At 41.4% G+C, this 26,131-nt stretch overlaps 1 protein-coding gene across 2 annotated transcripts in view; it reads right to left on the bottom strand.

The window, feature by feature from the left end:
- Window positions 1-6,528: 6,528 nt before the first annotated feature.
- MEIS2 (Meis homeobox 2) overlaps window positions 6,529-26,131 on the bottom strand; it is a 206,897-nt gene continuing 187,294 nt past the window's right edge. Inside the window, exons 10-13 of one of the 2 annotated variants that reach the window (XM_080807703.1) lie at window positions 12,096-12,154; window positions 10,655-10,744; window positions 10,207-10,302; window positions 6,529-7,958 (exon numbers count right to left, since the gene is read on the bottom strand). In XM_080807703.1, the coding sequence (XP_080663829.1) occupies window positions 10,244-10,302; window positions 10,655-10,744; window positions 12,096-12,154 (208 nt within the window). In that variant the 3' untranslated portion in view covers window positions 6,529-7,958; window positions 10,207-10,243. Of the gene's footprint in view, window positions 7,959-10,206; window positions 10,303-10,654; window positions 10,766-12,095; window positions 12,155-26,131 lie in introns of both variants that reach the window. The other variant, XM_080807702.1, reaches the window with a different exon arrangement.

Below are 26,131 nucleotides of genomic sequence, written 5' to 3' on the forward strand. Positions count from 1 at the left end.
AGAAAATTTACATCATTAAGTCTCAGGGAGAGAAAAAAGAGAAACAAATCTGCCAGTCATTTTAAAGGAGACAGGCACTATTGAAGTGTGAAGAAATCGGCTCTAATTCAAAAAGGCAATCGGGCAGAAAAAGCCCTCAACATTACCCTGCTAGTTATTAATCAGAAAGGGCTCTCTCCCCCCCACCCTACCCTCCTCCTCTCAGCACTGAGTTTAAGTTCGGTTTTTTTGCCAGTGGCCCATGTCATATTTATATTGAGGTTTTTGTCCGCTAAAGGATTAAAACTTGAAAATGTTTCAATATGAAGAAACAGAATCCTCAAAGGGAAAAATATTCGCAGGATCACCTCTCTTCCAGACAAGCAAACCTGTTGTGATCAGCAATTCTCACCCCCCCCTCCTTTATTTTTTTTTTCCCCATTCTTTCATTTTTTTCCTTCCCATTAAGTTCCTATTTTGAAACCTGCTTGGTGAGAACTAGATAGTCTTTGTGTTCTGCTCCCCTCCCCCTCCGTTCTTACACCCCTCCTTCCTCCAAAGCAAGAAACTTACACTGAAAGCTGAAAAGTACAAATACATTAACAAAGCCCCACTCACTTGACAAAAAGGCCAGGGTCTAGGCTTACACATCAGGCATCTAAGCAAAGGGGGATCAGTTGGGTGGGGCTACAGACAAAAGATGATGAACTAGAAATTTCCCCCATCTACGTATAATATTTGATAGTGTGGTTAAAGGGGGAAAGACGGGTAGGTGAGAATAATTTTAAAGTGTACTGTGGTGCTGTGCGGCTTTTACCCACTCCCCACTTCTCTATTGAGTTTAAAACAGCAGCCTCATTATATCTAGGTGCCCCTTCCCATCATACTCTTACTCAAGCCCTTGGTACACCACACACATAGCCCTCTCCCCAGTCTTCACATTCCCAGCAAATTAACTGAAGGGGGGAACTAACTGCAAAGGAACTTTAAGAGCAGTTCTATTTGGACACTCAGGCCCTTCCTGGCATCTCTGAGGACTTGTTCCTAAACAGACATTGGGTTAAAAAAAGAAGAAGAAATTAATAGCAAGCCTTAGATATTCGATTTCCCTTCATTATTATTTCTTTTTAAATTACAAAGAGGTCTCAAAGGCTCATTTTTCCGCCTTAGCCTATTCTCCTCTTCTTAGGTTCCATTCTAGCCTCATTTTCCTATCTTCCTCTCTGTCTTACATCCTGAAATTTTCACTACCTTGCTTCCTACCAAATCCCTGGGCCTGGAATTCTCAAGTCAGGGCTTCTGTGGGCCTGGGGCAGCTCCCCAACGTTAGTTCAATGCCATTCTCCACCTTACCAGATTTCAGCTTTGCAGGAGAGAGCAGTAGCAGACCTGGGCTATTAACACACCACAGTTAATTCTCTGCGGGAACTTTTACTAGGTGGGACGTGTGGAAGGAGAAAACATCTGTAAACAGTGAGCGCTCCTGAGGGTAGGGAATGAGCTCTGACACAGAGGTCAGAACACATATAAAATATGGCAGAATTTGTGAAAGAGTTTAGAGTTAAATTTTGGCAAAATAAGGAGAGGAAGGAGAAAAGGGGGGGATGCTGGAAAGAGTCTAGAGCGCCCCCCCCCCCAAATGCTGCTGCTTTCCTGGCCATCACAGAGCAGAAGGGAGTCGAACGTGCTCCTCTTTGAAAAAGATTAGAGTAAAATGGACACTTCTGTCACTTTCAGGAGGCGGGACACAGAGAGGTGAAAATATACAAGACAATGGCTTCTGGCGCTGGAGGGCTCCCCTGGAGGGCTCCCCACCCTGTGCCCCGGTCCCTCTCGGAACACTCCTTACCTTTGTTGCTGGGATTTGATCTGACACACTGGATATTCCTGGACTAGGTTCTCTGGGAGGAAAAAGACCATGAGAATCAACCGGTCTCTTGCATCTACTCCGCAGCCAAGAAGCATTACAATAAAATTTACAGCGCCTTTAACAACTCGCAAGTAAAGCATTAAAATTCTCTTTAATTGAGAAAATATTGATTTCTAAGTGTAGAAAAGGCAAAATCGTAATTTAGCTGCAAACTTTCAGGCGAGAATATAGCGTATTATGTCGCCGTATTATGGATCCACCCTTTATACCCATGCAATATCACATCTTTAATTGTGCTACTTTATGAAGTGATAAAGACAAAAGATAACCCGACTTTAGCAAAGGCTAAACAAAAAAGAGAGAGAGGACCTAGAGTAATTTCCTTTTCCAGTTATTTACAAAAGAATTGTGTCTTTTTTTTTTTTTGAAGCAGAAAAAAAAATGCCCAAAGGGGAGGAAAGAAATAAAAAGAACGGAAAACCACAGACCAGTCTAAAAGCAACTCACATTAGTAAATCCGTTGATATTCTTTAGCAAAGGAGGAATGAAGCCAACGCATTTTGAGAAAATGCATTCTCGGGCAAAATTGCATCCTCCTTTAAACGAAACAAACCTGGGTCTATTTTCTTACTTTACTCCCAGTCCTTTTGGGGGGAGTGGAGGCAGAATCTATAGGTGGATAGGAAAGGGAAAGAAAAATCAGGCTTTCTATGTTATTTCTGTATCGGTTTTTGGTATTATAGAGGAGTAAAGAAGTTTTTGTGTGGTGGTTTTTCATTGATCAGTCACTCTGAGCTAATGTAATTATCCTCATCAATAGGAGGCTGCAGAGAGAATCATTATGTGGGTGACATTGATAAATGATCGCCCAGGAACGGCCCTCTCGCGGGCAGCCCCCCACATCTGACCCTCCCACACACACAATGTAGTCATAGAAACACCTAGAGAACCTCGAGCACCGCCGCGAAGGGGCAAGAGAGGGAAGAAAAGCCTCGGGCGGCCGAGGTGGGGGCGGGGGCGACCGGGGGCGGCCAGTCCCAGATCCCAACCAGTCCCAACGACAAAAACAGCCAACCGCGGGGAGAGAGGAGGGCGTTGCGGCGGGGAGAATCCCCCTTCCCAGCAGCGAACCCTCCCACAGTTGCTCACAACAAAGTGAAAATCCGCCCTCCAGACGGACCCATTCCTCCACACCTTTTCCCATGTGCGACCTCACCACCAACAACATCTGATGTTTGCCGAGACACACATTCAAATAGGTTTCTCCAAAGGAGTTAAATAATTAGGTTACGAAACCTGTAGGCATCTCATTCTCACGCGGGTTCCCCCGTTCAAAAAACCCCCAAACCAACCAACCAAACCCATCTGAACAAAGGCAGCAGCTGGGTACCCCCCCTTAGGTGCCCCCCCCCCGTTATTCACTGGGCGACCCCTTCCTTCCTTTCTCTACATCTCCTAACTCGGAGCCTCTGATGATGAGATAATGGATTTTGCGATTGTTCCTGTCGGAGAGGGGGGAACCCTACCGAACCCCATGTTTTCCTCTTTTGACTGTTTTATTTAAGCCAATGGGAAAGTATTGAGAGCAGTAATTGATTCATAATGATCTATAAATCGATGTGGGAAAGCGGGGTTGGGGGTGGGAGTGGAGGTGTACGAAGAGTAAGGGGGGGGGGAGCGATGCTGTTTATTTATTTTATTTCCAAAGCTTCAACTAAAGTAGCTTTGACACTGTTGGGGCTGGAGGGGAGGAGCTGTTGGGCTCTGCTGGATCATCCATCATCGCTGTCACCCAGAGTCTGCCCCGAGGAGCCGTAGACGCAATCTCCCTTCTGTCTCTACACCGAAACTATTAATATTAAAACCTCCCTTCAAACACTGCCCCGACGGTCTCCATTCTCATCACAGTCTGACCGGCCTCCCCCATCAGACCTGCGTTTCCCCCTCCCCGCGCCCCGCAGCTCCGTCCCAGCCCCGGCCCCGCGGAGGGAGCTCGACGACGCGTGCGACACCCCGAGTTGATTACTGCCACCGTTAGGTGCCCCCTCCCGCCGCCCCCCATCAATTTGAAGCACGTTGGTCTACCTCTAACACTGCGCAGAGGGAAGGCCGGGGGAGGGCAGGGGCAGCGGACGTGGAGGGGGAGAGCCTGCCCACGCCCGCCGCCCTGGCCCCCGGCGCAGCCTCCTCCCCGCCTCGGGGCGCGCGCACGTCCGCACCGAGTCTGCTCCTTGGGCGGCGGCGGCCGGCAGAGCCTGCGGAGCGAGGGCCCCTCGGCCGCGTCCAGACACCAGCCCTTCCAACACAGTGGCTACTTGCGGCAGAGCAGCCTCCTCACCAAACTGCTGGCCTGCAAGACTAATGGGGAACTTGCGGGGATCCCGGTCTAGTCCCTTTGAAGGAAGGTCCCTCCTCTGACAGCTGTTAGAGATATTAGCCACATTTCCCTTCCCAAACCTGCTCCGGGTTAACAGGCCCCCGGGGGGGCGGGAGGGGCAAGGAGGCCAGGAGGGTCCTGAGGACTCTTCCCCACCAATCTAACTAGGGTGAGCTGCAGAGAGTTGGGGGGCGGGGGGCACGCGGACCTGGAAGTGCTGACCTGGGTGGTGGGAGGGAGATGGGGTGGATGGAAGACACAGACTTTCCTGGTCTTTTCTTTTTCCGTTTAAATGTGGCTTCTTGCTCAATTCCCAACCCTTAACAGATGGCGACTGCAGTTCTCTCAGAATTTCTTAAAGAAAGGGAAACCTTTGGAATTTATTTCTGCTTTTGCTTTTCCATATAAATAAAAAGTGTTTTTATGTTACTCTTGTTTTGGAGAACATAAGCAATTTTATTCAGACTACAGTATTTCCTTTAACACTATATGGTTGTCAAAACACCATTCCCAGTTTCTTTGCTTTTGACAGCTGAGTCTTTCTTAAATATACCCAAATCGGAACTCTTTATACTAAATAGTAAACCCGAGATAGGAGCAAATGCCTTCTGAGGTGGTATAAAAAAAAAAAGCATTATAAAAATTGGACAACTCTACTACCTCTTGGTCTTAGCATATGGGGGTAGGGGGAGAAAATGCAAACAAGTATTATTACAATTATTATCTCCAAATATTGAAGAAGGTAAGGTTAACATGATTTATATAAGGATCTAAGCCTGACATGATTTTATTCATTAAAACCAAGGGTAGAGAGCTTTGGGATCTCAACTTTGACGAAATAGCTTAATAATAATGTAATTAAATCCTTCCTAAACATGAACCATTACCAAGTAAACTCTGCAGCATGTACTGTACTGAGAGGAAAGGAAGAAAAACTTCTCCAAACATTTTTTTTCTCCGGCGGATGTGAGTTAATTTGTAAATACAGACCTTTACCTAAAAACATTTAAAGTAAAAATATACAAATATTTAAATTTAAATTTTGCAAAAAGACTCCTTGTATGCTGGGATAACAAAAGTGAGAAGGAAGCTGTTTTCCAAGTAGTATAGAATTATTCCATTAACAACCAACAATCAGCTTATGTCAGAAGTGTTATTTTTACATTGAAAAAGCAGTCTATCAATTAAGCTAATAAATGTGTTTATAAAAAAAAATCTACCTAACTAAAAAAAAAATACAAACAATAGAAATGTATTTCCTTGTTTCTTTATATACAACTTCCATTGATGTTTTCTGCAATGGGAAGATGGCAGAAGTCCAAGTGAGATACAAACTTGGATTTCCGAGCTGGTGAACTATTTCCCTATCAAGCTGACATCACAGAACTAGTTCTATGATATTATCTCTTCTACACATAGGATTAAAAATGTAGGTGTTTCAAAATTCCAAGAATAGTGTATTTATTTTAAAAATTGAGGGGGCATGCAAATACCTCACACTTTTTTTCACTTGCACACTTTATCAGGCATTGTTTTTACAGTACCAGCAAGCCAATAACAGATTTCTAGGAATGTTGTGTGATACTCTGAAAATGGCATTATATTGCCTGTTTTGCTGTTTAGAAAAAAATTTACGTTTAGTCATCCAATTCATCACACTAGCGTGTCTGCACGTGGAGGCGTCTGAAATAAAAAGACATCATAACAAAATTTATATTAAATATTAATGATTAAGTAATCTTTTCAACTCAGGATTTCAAACTCCATAGAAGTTGTTTACTCATCTATGAACATCTATATGTAAATTTTAATTTACATATTCAACAGTATTTTAGTAAGTAAGACAGAGAAAAAACACAGGCAGATGAATTATCTTTGAGCACAGACGTTAGTTATTTCTTATGATGTAAAATTAACCCTGAAAAAGCCCTTTATTCTGGCAGAGGATGAACACGGAAAGCTTTATAGGAAAGTACTTTTTTCAACATCATGCATCTAAAAGGAGGTTAGACATATTGAATGAAGGTAATCTTTCAACCCGGCTCATCACACAACACACACACACACACACACACACACACACACACACGCAATTTCATACCTTTAGAAGTTCTCTGCTGGTAGAATTTCTAAGCTAAATATATACTAACCACTACGGAAGGTTCCCTTAAAAATTATTGGTGAGTTTCAAATACGGCCAACTTCTGGGGAACGAAACCACCACCTACTTGTAATACGGTAGAGAAGAGTAGGCACTGTGCAACCTTGCCTTCAAACTATGAAAAACACGAAAGCCTAACAAAAAATCAAAAATGAAATATTTATTACCGCATTTTGTGACTTAACACCTTTTTTTTTAACATAACGTCACAGTCCTCATACAAGTATTTTAATGTAAATTTGACAAAGCTTAAAGGTAACAGCATTTTCTTCTAGTGAGGAACACGTGCTGAGAAAAGAATTCATGGACATACAATACCAATTCCACAGCAGATCTGATACTAGCAAAAACATTCTTTTTTTTTTTTTCAATTGAGGTAAACACATAGAATATCTAACATGAAACAATTAATAGACCGAACTCTGTACGAAGTTTGTTACAGTATTCTCTTGCTCCTTTTTATCCCCCAAGCTTTGAGTTTCTGATAAAGTCCTAGTTGTGGTGCTAGGACCATTAATAACTTTCTTGTGTTGAGGAAAGCTGCCCAACTTGAGATTGTTTTGTCCACAGCCAAGGCTTAGAACTCCTGGAAGAAGCTCCTGCTCGGTCTTTAAATCTTCACTGGCAAGCTCTTTGAAGAAGAGTCCCCCAAAATAAGAAGAAGAATTGGCTTATGAAGCACAAACTATAAAGATCTGTTTGAAACTAAAGGACACATTTATGGAGGAACAAAGGCCGGGCATGAAAACACATTCTTGAAGCTGGAGTTCCCGGGGGGTTGAGGTTCAGCCAAACGCTCACCATGGTCTCCAGCGCGATTCTTTTTTCCTTGGCCCAACAGGTTTAAAATATACCACAGTCTCTCCTGGATAGTGAATTCACTGATGAACCAAAACAGTCATTCTTTTGGGAACAACACACATAGTGTGGAAAACAAGGATATATTTTTTTTTTCTCTTCTAAAACTATTTGAGGCAACATAACGGAGTGATCAACAGAAATGTACAAGTTTAACTTAGTTCCTATGTTTATACTACAGTAGTTATAACTCTCGGAGTCTTTTTCCAGAGGATCTTTACATGGACAGAATTGTCTCAGTGAGCCCATGATTTCACATTTGTGTTCTTGTCTCATTGGTCCTCTGTGGCTTGATGAAAAATGACAAAAGTAAAAAATAATCACAGCTGTCTGGAATTTCATATTAAGTGTCAACATCTGGTCAAAGTTCAGAAAGTCTTAAAATAGTTTTTGCGTGTGTTTCCTTTTCCCTTGAGTTCCCTTATACTATTGGGCATGAATGTCCATAACCTGTCCGCCAACATTGGGATCTACAGAATTTAACATTGTGGGACTCTGTGCTGACATAGTCATTCCAGGGTGGGTAGGGGGTCCTCCGTGCATCATCATGGCTGGGTGGTGGGGATGGCTTGGCAAATATGAATGCATTGGGGGTCCATGTCTTAATTGAGTAGGGTGTGGGGTCATCTGGGGAGGAGTGTAACTTGGCTGTGCCATACTCATTCCCATAGGACCACCCTGAGAAACGTAGTCCCCTGGCATGCTCTGCAAACCTGAAAAGAGAGAGGGAAAAAGAAAGCAGGTCAAATTCCTCAACATTTTTATACTTTACCCATCAAAGATGAAAAGAAAAAAAAAACAGACACTGCAAATCTTATATCTAAATTTAGCTGCAGATTCTTGCCAATGTTTGCAGACATTCAAATTGTAGTTTGCATTTAATTTCATCGCACAGCAGTATAATGCAACACAACAGAACTAAATATTTAATGCAACTAAATGTCATAAAGTGGAACTGTTTTTCAAAATGGTATTCAGTACATTCCTTTGATAAATGCAATAAGAATATAAATTCTAAGTCAAGTTTTATCAGTTAACTGTTGCTCTGTCGTTTATTCTCCTTCGTTGCATTTATACATATGGACAAAAACTGTAGGTATTAAAATAAAATTGACGTCTTATCATATCTATATTTCTTCATGAAAAATTTATTACACAAAACATTATGGCATATTCATTTTGAAGGGATGAGCTTTTATGTATATTTAAAATGAAGCCCCTTTTTTGAATTAGAGGCATTCTTGGCGCAGTACACCCAAGAGATTGTAAAGGTCAAAGGTAAGAAGTCAGGATAAGGTCATATGACATGCCCAGTAGTTTATGTCTGAAAATTCCAAAAGAGAATGGCTTCGTATCAGGAATAAGATCTAACACATCTAAAAATTCTTAATCTTGTAAATCAAGACGGGAAGTTGGGAGTTAAAATGTTGGGAAGTCGGCCGTTGAAGGATTCGGATTGCTCCTGCGAGTTACCTGTTTGTCGAATTAAGGTTGTGTTATATTTATTGTTGCCCATCCCCAGAGCTAAAAGGACAGCTTTATTCACCTCTATTTAACCTCCAGTACATACAGTTGAAAAGCCGAACAGATGTTTTTGACACTGTAAGCTGGTAATCTAAAGGCTTAGACGCTGCAGTCATTTTGTTAAGTAGATCCGCGGTCCATTATTAACAGAAGTGGCAAAACCATCTAAAGACAATAACACAGCCTGCATAGTCCCAGCTCTCTGTTTATTCTACCACAGCAGCCTGCTCAATGGATGATGATAATTAAGTACCAAATATACCATATTGTGTGGCTGCATAATCAAATCAAGAGAGGATAATATTCTTCTGTATTAAGCTATTAATGTAATTGGTCATGAAGCATAAAATATGTTATGTAATTAAATAGGCTAGAAATTATATGGCCTATATTAAGAATTATCCAAGCTGAGCAAATGTTTTCTCTATAGCTGTTTTAGGGAACATTGCTTTCTACATTTTTTGACTGCATTAGGAAAGGAAGAAAGGAAGGGAATTGGCTTCGTCAATGGGGTGCCATGGTGACCCCCTGAGACCTCATATAAAATGTTGGCCTCTATTTACATATAGAGAATGATTTAATCAAGGTACGTGTTGTTACATTCAGCCTCATTAAACAAGGAAGTTTCGATGTTCTATGAATTTCTTTATGCTCTGGTGTCTTCGGCAAAGGATATATCTTGTTGGCAGACTCAGAATTTTTTTCAGATGTCAAAAACACTTGAAGCTTTAAAGTCTAATGGGTTTCTTAATCCAACTGCAGCCATTCAGCCTCAGTGAAAAATCCATTCCTTCATATTCAGTTGCTCCTAAATGTCTTTCCCTTTAAATTTATTGACTGACTTTCCTGTCTTTCTGTCTCATGTCGAAAGTCAGTAGGCACATGTAAAAAATAATCAAAACACACCGACTCCCTAGTGAAGAATCAATGGTGTCACTGCTGTCATATATCTAGACTAGGCATAATGAACTGCAGCATTTCATCTTTGCATATAAGATAATTTGGGCATCAATCGTGTTCTGACAGATTTATGTCACTCAAAGGACAGTTCTACTTTTCCTTTTTTTTTTATCGCTTCATTGAAGCCTGCTTAATTTCTCTCAGTCAACTGGTGCCCCCAAGACGTTATTTTTATTCTTAAATGTCCAATATCTGCCTGATGTCTGTGTTTGTGCACATCGGGGCCTCGGTAAATAGGCTAAGAGGCGGTCTCCCCTGCTTGAAACACACACAGGCTTGTCAGTTGGCCTTTTCAAAAGTGTGTCTCGGTGTCATCTGTGCCTTTAGAGAGGGTGATAGGTGTTTAAAAACAGGTCCTTAGTTTGGAAAGGCATGCAGTTATGGGCAAGGAAAAATAAAATGGGGGGCCAAATTATAAAAAATAAAATAAAGTCTCTGCAGTGACAGTGAAGACAGATTGCACCCGACTGTACTTACTTCCCCCTTGCTTTGCGATTGCTTTACATGATGAAGGTTACATGTAGTGCCATTGCCCATCCATGCCCATATTCATGCCCATTCCACTCATAGGTCCTAGAAAGGAGATAAAATCCAAGAAGAGGCCGGAAAATCAGCAATAATTGATGGCGAAAAAATAGGAGGAAACTCAGATTCCTTTCTCACTGATCGCTTTGGTTTAAAAAGAAAAAAAAAAAAGAAAAAAGAAAAAGAATGTGTATGGGGCAGAGTAAAATGGTACTGCAGTAAACTCTTTACTCTTTCCAAGAGGATCTTCTCCCCCACCCCAGGTCAAAGAAAGCAGGCAGAGCAGGCAGCAGGCAAATGTTAAGCCCACCCCGAGCGAGCGGAGTGGATGAACTGAACGAGGCTGGTGGAGCAGGTGACACTTCCCGGGGAGGCCCAGAGGAGGGATGAGCGCACCTACCTGCAGGCCGGATTCCCATGTGTTGCTGACCATCCAACACAAAGCTCCCCATGGGCTGACCCTCTGGACTATATGCTGCTCCTTGGCTCACTGAAGGATCAAGAAGAAAACCTGATTGTAGTCATTCGAGGACACAGAGGAGAAAGAAGAAAAGATATACCAAACAATCAGCAATTGTTCCCGCTACAGCACTGAAATGTTACAGCAACAACGTGGTGACTGGCGCTTTCCGAATGGGGCTGGGGTCTGTCTGTGCGGCTCTAGGACCAGTGAAGGGGTGGGAGTAGCTTTAAACATGGTCTGGAGGAGAGGCTGCCCCGGCCCGTCTAACAGGTGGGTCATCCTCTGCAGCCTTGACGACTTCCCTAATGTCTCCATTACGGGGGAGGAGGCCAGGGAAATCAAGACCAGTCAATATAGAAACACCGCAGTGTGCACGCGATCCCACCCCCTCGGGTGGCTTACGGAAAGACTGTCACGTCAAATGCAAACCCTTGGGATTCGGGCACAGTTTTGCAAGGTTAAACAGACCCGCTGGAACATTTGCCTTTTTGCTCGAACCAAGGAACATGTAAACATGGTCAATGGAACATTTCAATTGCTTTATATTCTCCGACAGGCCCCCTGGCCTCCAGGAGTGGAACTTCAGTGTTACTGGGAAAACTTTGCCAAAGGAAACTGGTTTTCTTACGTACTTCAAAACTGAGGCTACAGCTGAAATCTCCACGTTTGACACTCTCGTGGGTGACAACAGTCATCGCCCCATGGAAAATAGGGCTTTCCCACAGACCTTCTTGCGGGACAGCGAAATGCCTCCGTAAACTAAGGGCATCTCAAAGTGGGATGATTAGGAGAGTTCACGGGTATGGCTCAAAAGAGACACTGTGAGAAAACCCCACATGTATTCTAGTGGGATGGATGTGAAGCATTTCAAACAAAGGTAATAATCTTTTAATAAAAAATCATGCTGGCCATGCAGCACGTCAGGCCCTAATAGAATATTATGAATAGTCAGAGCCAATGAATGGATACAATGAGTTTAACAGGGGATCCTCTAGGAGTGAAAGCAACGCGAACACCAAGGAATTGTGGGTAACAAGAAAATGAGAGCGTGCTAATGATTGATGCAGACAAGCAATGAGTAATTCCAGAGCTCACAGTCAAACAAACTGCTTGTGGCACTAATACTCGTGCCCAATTACCAATTCAGAAGGAAAATAAAAAGCAGTTTCAGGAGAGTCAGGGTGGGAAATCTCCAATTAGCACCAATTAGTGAAGTTGCTTCCTAGAATGGAATTCTGGGGACATTTAAAAAAAAAAAAAAATTCTCCCAGGATGCCTGATGGAAGCATTTATTGAGCAGGTGATGAAACTCCTAGAGTCTAACTTGATGAGGATTTGTGCCTATGAGACATGAATGGAGATACTAGTTGGAACTTGCCTGCTCGATTTGACTGGTCAATCATGGGCTGTACTATTCTTCTTCTGGCATTAATAAACCTGAAACAGAACAGAGAAGCCCAGTCATCCAAGGCGGTTTCGGTGCCCTGTGCCCCGTGAGCACTTTCGCACAAACGCTGAGGAGAATACGACAGGGTCAAACTTCCCCTGAAAATTCTCTTTTCGAGCCCAAGGCGATTTTCCCTTTTCAGGGTTCAAAAAGAGTTGACTGGATCATCTCCATCCCCTCATAACCCACTCGAGGTTGACTTGGCGACCGAGGCTCAGGGAAAGGGGGTGGGGGGCAGAGAAAAGTTTTCCCTGAGAAAACATCTATTAATTTGTCGTCGTGGTGCTTGTGCTTCTTGAACAAGCTGGAATCTGGTTAAAGTTCACAGGCTGGAGGATTTGTTTCCCCCTTTTCCCTCGACTCCCCATCATAGGGAGACCTAGCTTCCCCTTGCAGCTGGTCATAAATGGAGACCAGGCTCTGGCACTGTGCTTTCACAAGGTATTGTTAGGTCAGCAAAGCCATCAATTAGGCTGTCTGAAGTTTTATCACCAACACAGCAGTAATAAGTGCCGGCCAGAAAGACTTCTGCTCTTCGGCAACTCCCGCAGTTTAAGCCTGTAAAGTTAGGGGTCATTTAGAGGTCAGTGCCAGCTGGGGGCGGCCTCTCCAGTCTAAGCTGGGACACCCAGGGCAGGGATAAGGTAACTGCCAACCATAAACCCAGCCACCTTTCAACCCACTAGAAAGACAGAGCCTCAGGTACACATGGTTGATATTAGAGCCCAAGAAACGTTTTCAAATCAGGTGGCGGCTGAATCACAGGAATGTAAGGGAGCAGGAGTTATTTCGTCTAGAAGCCTGGATCTAATTTTGTGGGAAATCCAAAAATAAGTGCCTACTTCATGTTACTTTAATGTTTAATAATGCCCATCAAATATTCATGTACAAACAGAGTAAGATGATAAGAAATCTCCTTTATTTCTCCAAATTTAATAAAAACAAAACCATTTTCTACCATTGGCGAGTTACCCTTGTCCCCGTGCATTTAATGATGCTCAGTGCCCGCACCCTTGAGCTGATGAACACGACTCGCTGGCTGTGCGTTTTGGGGGGGGGGGCGCGGCACAGAGGGAGGGCGGGATGCCTAGAAGATACCTTGCAGTCCCTTAAAAATATACCCACTTACAACATCTCCCAGTATTTCCAGTTTCAAATCTTAAGTGCGGGAGGACTTAATGATTAATGAGCCCGCATGGGGCCACAGGCAGGAACTGAAAACCTATTCTTTGAAATTAGCCAGAAAAATTCTAGTGTGTGTTGGCAGTTCCTAAGGAGTTGAAGCCCCTTCCTAGGAGGACAGCAGCCCACACTTGTTCAGGCCTCCTGTGAGCACTCTAGTGGGAACACAATTAGGCCCAAGACTAATAGCGGCAAGAGAAACCAAAGGAGTCTTTTGCATATGGTGTTTGTTTGCAAAACAATGAACTTCTTTATTACTTAAGCAAGTATAGCTCAGTTGTCAAAAATGCTGCACCCCCTCAGGTCTAGTGGGGAGGGTGGGGAAGGGAGAGAAGTGACGGGCAGTGAGAGGTGAAAACAAAAGGAGAGTTGAAATTGCACATTTATTCCCACCTGGCACTTAAGTGTTAGCAAGCAATATCTATCAGATCACAAAGGGTTCCAGAAGCATCTCTTAAATCAGAAAAGGAACTTAATTATCTCCTCTTTCCCCACTGTTTTTACTGGGACCAAGGAGGACTGACCCATGCTTTTCACCTCCCGGGAACTCTCTTTATCAGCTCAGGTTAAGACCAACTGAGATGCTCAGGAGCGCCCGGGAGAAATCTCCTCTCTCCTCCTTGAAGTTTCTAATGGAGGACACACATGGCAGAGGTTTCACCTCTTTTTATGTGCTACTAATCCTGGTTTTGTTTTTTCCTATGGGCCAACTCTTTAGGTAAAACGAATTGCTATTTTTTCCCTTTTTAATTTCACCCTTTTACTCTTTTATTATTTACATCTGGAGGTTGTTCCCTTATTTATGTCTTTCTCTCCAGTTCCCCCAAACACTCCCTTCCTCACAGAGCTGCAAGGCATCATGGTTCTTAGTTCTCAGCAGGAGAACTCCACACTGTCTTCAAACAAATAATTACGGGGAAGGTTAGAGGTTCACTCAAAGGTCATTTCTTTGGATACTCGTCAGAATGTTTACATTAGTAAAAACGGGGTCCGCTCAAAAGGTTGTTCAATGGGGGACACACAACAATGCAGAACATTAAAAAAGCATTCTGTGTGCTCGCAGGTCTTTATAGAAGCGCTGAACTTGGAAATGCCACTCCAGTATTACATTTTCAACTAGTTACCATGGCATGGACTGGATGTTCACTAGCAGTTATGGCGATGGCCTTTCTGTGCCCAGTTCCACTAAACAAATATGCATAGACGCCTCTGAAGGTTTTCAACTAGATCCTTTACAAAGGGTCCTGGAGATTCTGCTCTTTTCACTTGGGTTCCATTTAGCTTCTCTGAATTTTTGTTCTCAAACAATGTTTTTGATCCATAGTGCTATATCTTGCCAGATTCATAATTCTACCACATTCTTTCAAATCACACAGAATTTTAAAAACATATGGGCCCCAATTTTTCAGAAATCTCTTAACTTACAACTCCTGCCAATTGTCAACTCCCCTGATCTTGGGATATCTTTTATAAACACCGCGGATGTTGTTATAAGAATGGACAATTAATGAGTTGACTGTAAGAACAATTTCACACCAAAAAAATGAGATTACCCCCACAGTACTGATGATCCACAGGCCTCTCTTGGAAAACCTATCAGTGTACATAAGATGAAGCCATTTAATTATAGATTTTAAAAAAATGAAACTAGGAGTAACTTTTATTTCTTTAGTACTACTAAGATAAAATTTCCAAATGCAGTCTTTCCCCAAATTACATGACATGAAATTTTTTCCACTTCCTCTGATCTATATTTTAAAATGACCTTATTCAGTGCTCAAGCAGTAAACAGAATATCAAGTTTTGATCCTACTTAAAATTTGAAGACTCTAAGTTGAAAATCAACTGATCCTCAATCTTTCAAGGTCCAAGCTCCATTCATATGGAAAAATGCAACTCACTGGTTCAAAGACAAAAGACTTGTCTTAAAAAGACTCAAAAGGTTTTCTGGATATTAAATGGGTCTTACAAAATAACATTTTGATGAGTTAAGTGTAAATGAATCAGACACATATGGATTAAGTTATCCTTGAATTTCACACGGGTTTAAAAAATAAGGGGAAAAGAGGGTCTTGGCAAAAACATTTTGGACTTTGCCAAACCCAAAACATTTGAAAAATTGCTGAAGACATCCAAGTAACCAAAATGCAGCAAGCTGCACCCAACTTTAATGAAAACCCCCACAAGTTATTTCCAATTCAAAGACTGTTAGGTTTTTCATCTGTATCTGATACTAAAAAATTTTCTAAGTTTTAAAGTCATCCCAGAATGATTTTGAAGTTGAGGATATATAATATGCTTTTTTATTGGTATAAACAATTTACCCTGAAATTACAAAGTCTTTTAGAAAATTAAATAGCTTTTAAAAACATTCTGAGATTTGTAAAACTTGTGCGTAAAACGTGCCATATATGATAAATGCCATAAATAAAATGTGCTAGTAAGCCTAGTGCCTTATCCAGATTTCACTTAGCAAAAATTTTCATTAGCCTCATTGTGACTTTTTTTAAGGGCTACAGATAATTCCATTAGTGACTCCTTAGGGAATGAGTACCCTAAAGTGCTCTAGTTCCATTGATTTGTATTGAACACAAAGTTACTATCCAGGCTCACACAAAGACTCTGGAGAGTATCTATTGAGACTATCTACTTTCTCACTAAATTTTACGAAAATAGAAAATGCATTAGTATGTGTGATTCTTAAAAATTATATACTGACTGTTAGCTTAAAAATAACTCAATTATAGAAATAAATTCAATGACTTTCCAAGAATCATGAGGCCTTTCCGAGTCAACTTAGAGATGAAAAAGAAAAAGAAAAAAAAGAATATATTAAAAAGAATAACCCCAAGGGAATAAAACATCATGGAAATCTCATCCTGCTGTCTTGCTGGAGAGAGAGCTCCTAGAGACCTCCCCGGCCCCAACCCCACCTCGGCCCCCCAACAGAAGAGCCAAACTTTTCAGCTTTGCATATTTTTCTGCCACTGAAATTTGACCATCGCGGTTTTCCTCTGAAAGGTTTTTCACTCCAAAGCATATTTGAGATTGATAGAAGTAGGCTTAGGTGTCATTCCTGCTTGTTGGTTGATTTCTTTTCTTTTCTTTCCCCCCCTCCCCCACATCTTTTTAAATGACTGATAAATCCCTTCTTTCTGGTTCACTAACTTCATGCCACACCTGGTAACCAACTTCTTTAGGCAGCATTCCTTTTGTTAGAAAGTGCAGGTCTCTGTGGAGTCACCTGGAAGGCCGCCAGCCCTGAACGCTCTGAGGAGGAACCAGGAATCCCTGCCTGGAAACTTTTCCGTGGATTGGTCTGGTCCAGGGAGGGGGCTGAGCTGTTGAAGAGGGATCGGATTAACTTGGAAGAGGTGTTAGAGGCAGCTTGGTGACTGGGGACCTGTTGAAAATGAACAAGTTCTGCTTCTCCACTCTCCCCAGCCGTGGGACTCCTCAGTGAGGGTGCCTATTCACGAAGCTTGCTACCAGTTGGCCTTTGAAATAGGGAAGCCTCAACCCTGACAAATCAGTTAGCAACTGTTTTTCTTAGTTCACACAAGCTTTTTTCCTATGTGCTGTGGTTATGGCTAAGAGTGGGGTTTTCTCAGTAAGATATACATAAAAATGGTTCGATTGGTGAGCTAAGCAAGTTTAATGTCTTCGAACATGTACTCAGGCACATGAATGACTGGGTCATGGTGCAAACCTAAGTTTTTCACTGATGGCCAGATAAGGGGTCTTTTCTCTCAGACAACTGTGAGCAAAGTAAGGTAAATGAATGAGATTCATGGGCTGCTCAGAAACACGTTCCCAGTACCTAATTTCCCTGAGCTACAGATTCATTTATAATTTGAGAGATACTAGACTTATCTATAACTCCAAAAACACATGAACTAATTACTCATAAACTTACAATATGAACACATGATACTAATCTGGAATCACAAACATTTTGTAGCTTTATGAATACGCCCCAAGTAGTGGAATGTTCATGCTGAACACATGAAAGGCTCTGGACGAAATTATAAAGTAGCTAATACTTTAATGACCTTCTACTACATTTTTTCAATATTCTTTTATCTAATTCTTCCCTAGAGTTACAAGGGCTTACATGGGTTCTTTACTAAAATACCCTACTTTGGGCAAACGCTCTGCAATTATTTTTCCATATTCCAGACTTCTCCACAGAGCAAAGTGATGGAGAGCATGGGCTCATATTCTCTGCCCTTTAATTGCTGTGTGACCTTGGGCAAGTCTACTTAAACTTCTGGATCTCAGTTTGTTTCCTGTCTATAATAGGGCAGTGGTTGAGCCCAGATTTTTTTTCCCTTTCCTTTCCTTTCCTTTTCCTTTCTTCCTTCCTTTCTTCCTTCCTTCCTCCTTCCTTCCTCTCTTTTTTTTCTTTCTTTCTTCCTAGATTGTTTTGAGGATTAAGGGACATGTTGTATGTAAAATCCATGGCATAGTTCCTGACACACAGTAAGAGCTCATTAAATGTAAGCTTACACTCAAAATGCACCTATCTCAAGTCCCTTCCTAAAGAGCTCTGTTCTTTCATAGTAACAGTTAAGACTAGGTGGGTGACTATTAAGCCAATCCATGCTGGTTTGAACAGAGGGTGATAAGGTGTCTCACCCTTTTCAAGTAGCATGTGTCCCTGAGGTAGGGTCCAGAGATCACAGCTAATTTAAATGTATAATGCCACGGGGGGGGGGGGCAGATTTTAGATACTAGAGTAGGCATCTGCTGGGGCACAGGGTAGTGGGACAAGCTATTTTGGAATCACACTCTCTAAAATGGTTCTCTACACCCCTGTAGGTCCAAGTGTGTTCCACCGACCAATCACCTGAACATCACCTTGACTTTGTTAGAACTGTAGAAATCTAGTAGTCCCCCACCCTGGCACTATTGAATCTGAATCCGTATTTTATTTTATTTTATTTATTTATTTTTTTTTTAAGATTTATTTATTTATTTGACAGAGAGAGATCACAGTAGACAGAGGCAGGCAGAGAGAGAGGGAAGCAGGCTCCCCGCTGAGCAGAGAGCCCGATGCGGGACTCGATCCCAGGACCCCGAGATCATGACCTGAGTCGAAGGCAGCGGCTTAACCCACTGAGCCACCCAGGCGCCCCTGAATCCGTATTTTAAAAGATCTCCAGGTGATCTCTGCACATTTAAGTTTAGAGGTCCTGCTCTAGATCACATACCACGTAAATGATTGAGTACTCTTCCGGAGAAGAGAAACCTGAAAAGATCGTTTTAATCATGAAACTTAGATATGAAAGTGCATGCATTATTCTCTTAAGTTACCTCAGACCTGAACAGTCGTTTGTTGCTCAAGGCAAGAGATTCAAAAATGTATACTAATTTAATTCATTTTTACCCCATCTGTACTTCCTAAAGAAAAAGTTTGGCCAATGTTTTTGTGGAAACTGTTCTCTCAGGGATGAATAGGAAGAAGATGGTAGAGTTTTCTTCCCCCCTCTGCTTTTTTTTTTTAATGTGTATTTCTTTAGTGTTCGAGTTTTCTTTTCTTTTCTTACTTTTTTTTTTTTTTTTTTGGATAGAGTGAACACGTGCAGGTTTGGCATGGGAGGGAGAGGGGGAGAGAGAAAGAATCTTAAGCAGGCTCCACACCCAGCAGGGAGACCCACTCAGTCGGATGCTTAACTGACTAGGCCACCCAGTCCCCCTACTGTTTAAGTTTCAATAATAAGTATAATTATTTTTATAATTAAAAAATTTTAAAGGTGAACTGGAGAATTTGGCATCTTATGTGATTAAAGGTACTATGGCCAACAGTAGAGAGTTTTTAGTAAAAGTATTTGGGAAATTTTAAGACAGGAAATTATCTTTTATTTCCTTTGTAACACCAAGTGACAATAAACACTCTTCCATAAGTATAATCAGACCTGATGGCATGTAACAAAACATCCCAGCAGGTTATGATTTTGAAGGACTGTTACTCTTGCAGAATTGCCATCAGATTATTCATATGTGGCTATTTATCATGTACTATAAAAGTGATCCTTCAAAAGCTACTTGATAGCAAGGGAGGGGAAAACACGTACACTTCCTCAGCTACTCATATCTAGGATCTGTCCTCTTAAAGATAAAATACTAAGTCAATAGACACAAGTTGTAGTATATTACCTTGTCCTGTACATGATTTATGGCAGACGGAAATCAACAAGAAACTGAATTAGTTTGGAAATTTTACTACTGACATTAAAATTGCAGATCTGTATAGCCACACACCTTACGGGACTTCTGAAAACAACTTTTTGCAACTTTTTTCTTTGTCTAAAGAACATTTACAACTTCATTCAGTTCTATTGGCGTAAAAAGCAAGAGTCATCGCTTTCAAATTACCGACTACCCGTTACCTGTTCTTCTGCCTAAACACTAAAGCCTGACTGGGCTTTGAAAAGTCAACCAGTCATTTGATACCAGTTACATATATTTAAGCCAATTCTCATTATGTTCCTAGCCATTTATTAATTCACCCTAAGAGGAGAAGATCCCAACAAATCTGGGATCTTTTCAGCCTTCACGATCACCTTTGATTGAAGTATTAATTCTTTATCCTACTTCTCAGTGGAAACTACCAAAGCATGAACTTGCCAAAAATGCACCAAGCTGTTTAGCAATTATGTATTAGATATGTTTGAGGAGATCAAGGTGCACTCATATGCCCTCTGCTATGGCTATCTCTCTGATTAGCTTGTCATCTGCTCGGAAGAAGATGTAGGCTGATTCTCCCATACAGTCTAGCAGGCCAGCTGTTAGCTGCCTGTCAAGCCCTCAAGTGGACAAGTAGTCCAGGAGCAAAAATGTCACTCCTTTGATCTGGCAAGGAGCAGCTGCTGATTTATAGAGTAGGACTTTGTTCTTCCGTTCTATTTTACTTTCTTTCCTAAGGCAGAACCACAAAATCCAGGAGAAAAAAAAAGTGCCGTTCCCAGCAACATCAACAAGCTCTGACAACTGCAACAGGGTTTTTCTTGGCCCTAACAAAGCTCTCAGGCATCTCCTTTGACGCTCACCTTTCCCCCTCCCCTCCCCACCCCACCGCCATTTTTTGCAATGCGGTAGTTATTGTTTAATTCAGCTTCTGTAAATGGAATGGACTGTGGCCAGCAAGCCTGGGGCATAAACACACCTGTATGAAAGAAGCCTTATTGTAGCAACCATCTACAAGCAAGCTCACATGAACCACGCGTTCCTGAGTTCAGAAAGAATGCTCCATTTTTCCTGACAGCAAATTTTACCCTAAGTGAGTTTCTATTTTTGGTGCCACCAACCTGTGATGACCACATTTGAACTGTTTCCTCTCCAACAGCATTGTACTCTTTAACTCAAAGGGAAAAAAGGATTACATTTTTTTTTTACATCTGTGAGCAAATATATGCATCAAAAATGTTTATCCCCTGTCAATAATATTAATCATTAAAAGCTGAATTAAACACCCAGAAAGCTTTTAGCAAATGCAGTATCAAAGATTCCATAATGTTGATTTCATTGCCACTGATTTATACTGACACAGACTTCCTGAGTAACATATAAGGGAAGAAAATCAACAACAAAAATCTACATAAGCCATATGCGTTGTCTTGCTAAGAATTAAGCTGGTTTCATACATTTTCTTAATGGATAAATCTGTCAGGTCAGAGAAGCCCTGTCAACCAAGTGGAACGTGAAACACTGTGGCATTGAGATAAACTGTGAGAAGTCATCAGCCATATGTATATATGTCCATGTATGTGCGTGTGCCCATATATATGCATGCACGTACACACATACATGTGGCGCTAAACTATGCCAGAGATGAACACCTGGCTAGCTAGGTTTTCTGTGCTACTCTGGAGGAAAGGCTGATAAAGATATATATATACATTTATATGTATATTTATATATACCCATATATATATAAAAGAGATATGAAGTCTAGGATATTTAGCCACATAGGTCACACAGGTCAGAGACAGGAATGTTGTGGGTGGGCATGCTGAAAACAAAGGAGGAAAGAACAGTCGCTAAAAAAAAACCTTGCTTCTGCTCCAGTCATTCCACACTCGAGTGTTTGTTCTCTTCTCCCCTTCTCTCACTTTACAGGGGGAATAGAGATTTTTCTCAGCCTCATTTCTTACCTTGTCCTCTGTTGCCCTTTGGTCAGTCAAAAATTATTAAGCACCCACCTCCTCGATGTTGACAGAATTGCACTGGTAGATGCTTTCTCTGGGTGTGTGCCTGTGTGTGTGTGTGTGTGTGTGTGTGTGTGTGTGTGTATCCCAGGGAGAGACTGGGTTCCAAAGGGAGAACAAGAGCAGGTAGGAAGGGAAAGCAAGGTGTAGAGTAGCAGGGATCATGTAAAGCCTATTTCCATCCTCTTTCCATCCTATAAAAATTGGAATGAAATTTCTTTAAGGTCCACAGCAATCTGTGCATGTGTCACATAAAAATCTTCCACATTCTATATGTAACAAAACACCAGTTTAATGACAAAATACAACAAGGTCATATGTAATGAGAAATTATAGGTAATGCATAAATAGTTACGTGACCCTCTCTCTCTATATTTTTAAAATTTTGAAAATGCAGTTCATGCTTTTAAAGATTTTTACTCTTCGCACCCACAGAAAGAAACTGAAAAGCACAATTTGACAATACATAAAAATTGTAAATCAACACATTCCTCACTTGGTAAGTCAGTGTGAGAGGGTCAGTTTTCAAAGTCAGGTGGAAGTTAATCACTGGATACATGGAGGAGGAAAAGCTGAACCAGATTAAAAGAACAGAGAATACTGGAGAGGAAGCAAGTAAGGAAATGGCATGCACTAGATACTAAGGCAGAGAAGGGCCCATTTTGTGCAAGGAGATTGAATTCACACTGGCTCCTGGTTTTGGAAAAGTTGACAGGGGTTAATAGACAAGCTGGTGGAAACTCTTTGTCCCCCACTGCCCCCCAGTTTTTTTGAGATACAATTGACCTGTATCACTGTGTAAGTGTCAGGCATAATGGGTTGGTTTGATAACCCTATGTATCACAAAAGGATGACCACTGGAGCTAACACCTCCATCGTGTCATATAGTTACCATTTGTATTTTGTGGTGAGGACATTTAGGATCGACTCCCTCAGCGACATTCAAATACCCAGTAGTACCATATTGCTGACTACAGCCACCATGCTGTGCATCAGATCCCTAGAACTTACTCATCTTCCAACCGAAAGTCCCACCCTTTGACCAACACCTGCCATTTCCCCCACCCTAGTGGACGTTCTCAAGTGACCAGCTGAATCCCTGAAATTCCTGAATAGGAGAATGATTACACAAAATAGGGTGCTTGAGGAGCTATGCTGATGAGAAGGTCGAAGCTGAGAAGGTAGAAGGGTCTAATCCAAGCAGGAAAGGGAGATGAAGTGAATGCAGATTAAGGTGGTAGAGACGAAAAGGAAGCTTTTTATTAAGAGCATAAACCTGAGAATCTCTTTTTGGTCTGGTATGGTGTACAGCTGACAAAACTTGGAAATTTAGAAGGAAGGCCTATTTGCTGTAGTGAGGAGAGGCAAACTCAGCTTCCCAAATGTTACCTTTGAGTGGATAGGGGGACTCCCAGGCTGAGGACCTAGGTAGGCCACTCAGACAAAGGACAAAAGAAGAGGGAAGGGTTGGAAAGAAAACTTTACTTCAAAATTCTCTCATCTTTTCAAAACTCCAAAACTATATGAGTATTCCAGAGCTGTGTCAACAAGTCTAATAAACTACCTGGCTGCCTCTAAAAATTACTTCCTTTTCATAGATCTTCCAGATTTTACAAAGTCCATCTAAAAATGGCCTGGCCAAGTCAACTGTCAGTAAAAACCTCTGTGGCTGGGGCCTTCTTTCTATGAGGTCCAGTCTGCTTTATGTTTTACTCCTGGGATAATCTGTGGGACCAGATATAGAAGCCAATGGTAATAACACACTGGCCACCCCGTGGGCACAAGTCGTGTTCCACTCCACATTTAACAAGGGTAAGTTTAAGTGATAGAATTTACGAGAGAGTTTTAAAAACTGGACATAAGAACATACACATAGGACGCTGTGTGTGTTTAAGCAATAGCATAAGACAATCAAGGGTAGGTTTCCTCTAGGTAGTGACAACTAATTTAGAAAAGAATTGATAGGAAAAAGTGTTACATTTAAAAGGGACTCCATTAAGTGTGATGGCTTCCAAATTGTGTCCTGGTCTCAAACCATATTTTTCTTTTTAAATGGCCTTTTAAGGTGAAAAATACAGCACTTCACCCAAAATGGTGTGGAAACAAATGGTTCTCAAGTTTCTATTCTTCATCTCAGGCGAAAGCACCCCAATGCCAGCAATCTAAAGCCACTTGGTGTTTGGAGGGAAGGTGTTATGCATGTGAATGTGCCCGTGGCTCTTTCATTTGTCTGTGGGGCTCCTTTTTCTAAAGCAGCAGGGGAAACTTCAGAAGACCAGCTTGTCTTGCCAGGAGTGTTTGGATGGGCCAAGCTCTTATCCTTCTTTCAATTCTCCTGCTGGTTTAAAAGAAAGGATGTGGCAGAAGACACATGCAGAAGGTGGCAACATTCTTAGGGCCCTTTATCAATACCACTGCTTTCTTTAAATTGTAGCTTGGTCTCTTGTTTGAGAGGCTGAGATTTTAGCACTTTTAAAGGGAACCATAAGTGAGAAATCTCCTAGGTGTTAAGCTTTGGAGTGGCTTCAACCCAAAATACAAAAAAAAAAAAAAATAAGATTAAAACACAGAAAGTCAAGTAATATTAAGAGAGATCCAACAAACAAAATATCATAAATATGCATATATGTTTCTGTCTTTCTGTTTAAACCAAATGCTATTTAACCAGTTTATGTCGGCATCTAGTGCAGGTGCCAAAGGAATAAAAAAAATAAAAAACCTGAAAAATTTTGAAGTCATTTAAAATAAGCTATAATTCTAACAGCTATGTATTTAACAATGCTTAAAATGAAAACATATCCCATTGTGTTGAGAAGCAAAAAGAAAAAAAAAACCTATTTATGAATGTAGGACTTAACATCCTCATGTTTCTGATGTTTGAGTGTCAAAGACCAAATTCCAAATAAAATTTCCTAACTGCTTTTCTTAATAGCCAATTAAACATCTTTTACTTTGACTTGATAGCCAGGTAGCATTCTCTATCTTCTCCAGAGATGTTATATGCAGGCTTTCCAATGCGACGGTATTATTACCCACAAAATTTTTAGCATCATCCCGTAATCATAAAAGACATAAAATATATCTTTATAAACCACAAGAGACTTAGCAAACCAGCAGTTATGCCACATCTGCTTTAGTCCTTAAATATTTTAGCTTTAGAGGGTTAGTTAGTGGATTCCCCACCCTGAATTGCAGAGAAATAAAGACGTCAACCTTTGATTCTGACATTCCACACAAAGCTACGATCTCCAATAGACAAAGACACAAACACATTGTACTGCAATTAGAAAGAATTTTAGAGCATATTCATGTTTCACACCTATCAGAATTTCCCCTAAAGTGGTTTAATTTAACTATTAGAAATAAAAACGAGGGCATTTGAATTATTTCTATTTCACAATAAAGTAACATCACTGCCTATCCGAAAATAATTTAATTTAGAAATTGATGTAAGGGCCACAGATTCTGACTTTGGAGTCAGGTAATGTACAAATAAACAAAAAGGCAATTAATAAGTCTAAAGTGGGGTGCCTGGCTGGCTCAGTCAGAAGAGCCTGGGACTCTTGACTTTGGAGTCATGAATTTGAGCCCCACGTTGAGTGTAGAGATTACTTAAAATAAATAAACTTTAAATGTCCAATTTTTTAAAAAATATTTTATTTATTTATTTGACAGAAATCACAAGTAGACAGAGAGGCAGGCGGGGGTGGGGGGAAGAAGGCTTCCTGCTGAGCAGAGAGCCCGATGCAGGGCTCGATCCTGAGATCATGACCTGAGCTGAAGGCAGAGGCTTATTAACCCACTGAGCCACCCAGGTGCCCCAAAATACATAAACTTTAAAAAATAAGTATAGGGGCTCCTGGGTGGCTCAGTCAGTTAAATGTCTGCCTTTGGCTCAGATCATAATCCCAGGATCCTGGGATCGAACCCCGCATCGGGCTCCCCAGTCAGGGGATAGCCTGCTTCTCCCTCTCCCTCTGCTGTTCTCCCTGCTTGTGCTCTCTCTCTGTTTCAAATAAATAAGATCTTAAAAAAAAAAAAAAAAAAAAGAAAGAAGTATAAAGTCAATACGCCAACTAACCAGTAACACACTATCCCTTCTGTCTGGGCTGGCCCTTCTCCCATGCCCGACTGGTCCACACACACTCCAAAATTCTCTTCAGGGAGCATCTCTTTGCGGTTAACTTCCCGGATTCCACAGTCTGAGTAGGAAGCACTTCCTCACTCAGTACACCTATCTAATAGGTCCATCACAGCATTTATTCAGTATCATGACCACAAGTTACTTGTCCATCTTCCACCAGATAGCTTTAGAGAGCAGGGACCACATCGCAATTCTATTATTATTGAGTTTGTGTCAAGAACTTGGTACATGCTCAATAAAATGTTTGGTGAACAAATAACTGAGTGTTTGAAAATAGGGCTCCTCCACCTTGGAAATAGCACAGAATTGAGAATATAATAGCTTGTCAGAATTTTCTTACCCTCATTTTTCAAGTGGCATAGCTGAATCCCTGAGGAGCTAGGATGAGAAAGAACTCTGGTTTCCTGGCTCTGGTCTGGTTATCTTTGCAT

This window comes from Martes martes, assembly GCF_963455335.1.
Source record: "Martes martes genome assembly, chromosome: 7".
Lineage (NCBI taxonomy): Eukaryota > Metazoa > Chordata > Mammalia > Carnivora > Mustelidae > Martes > Martes martes.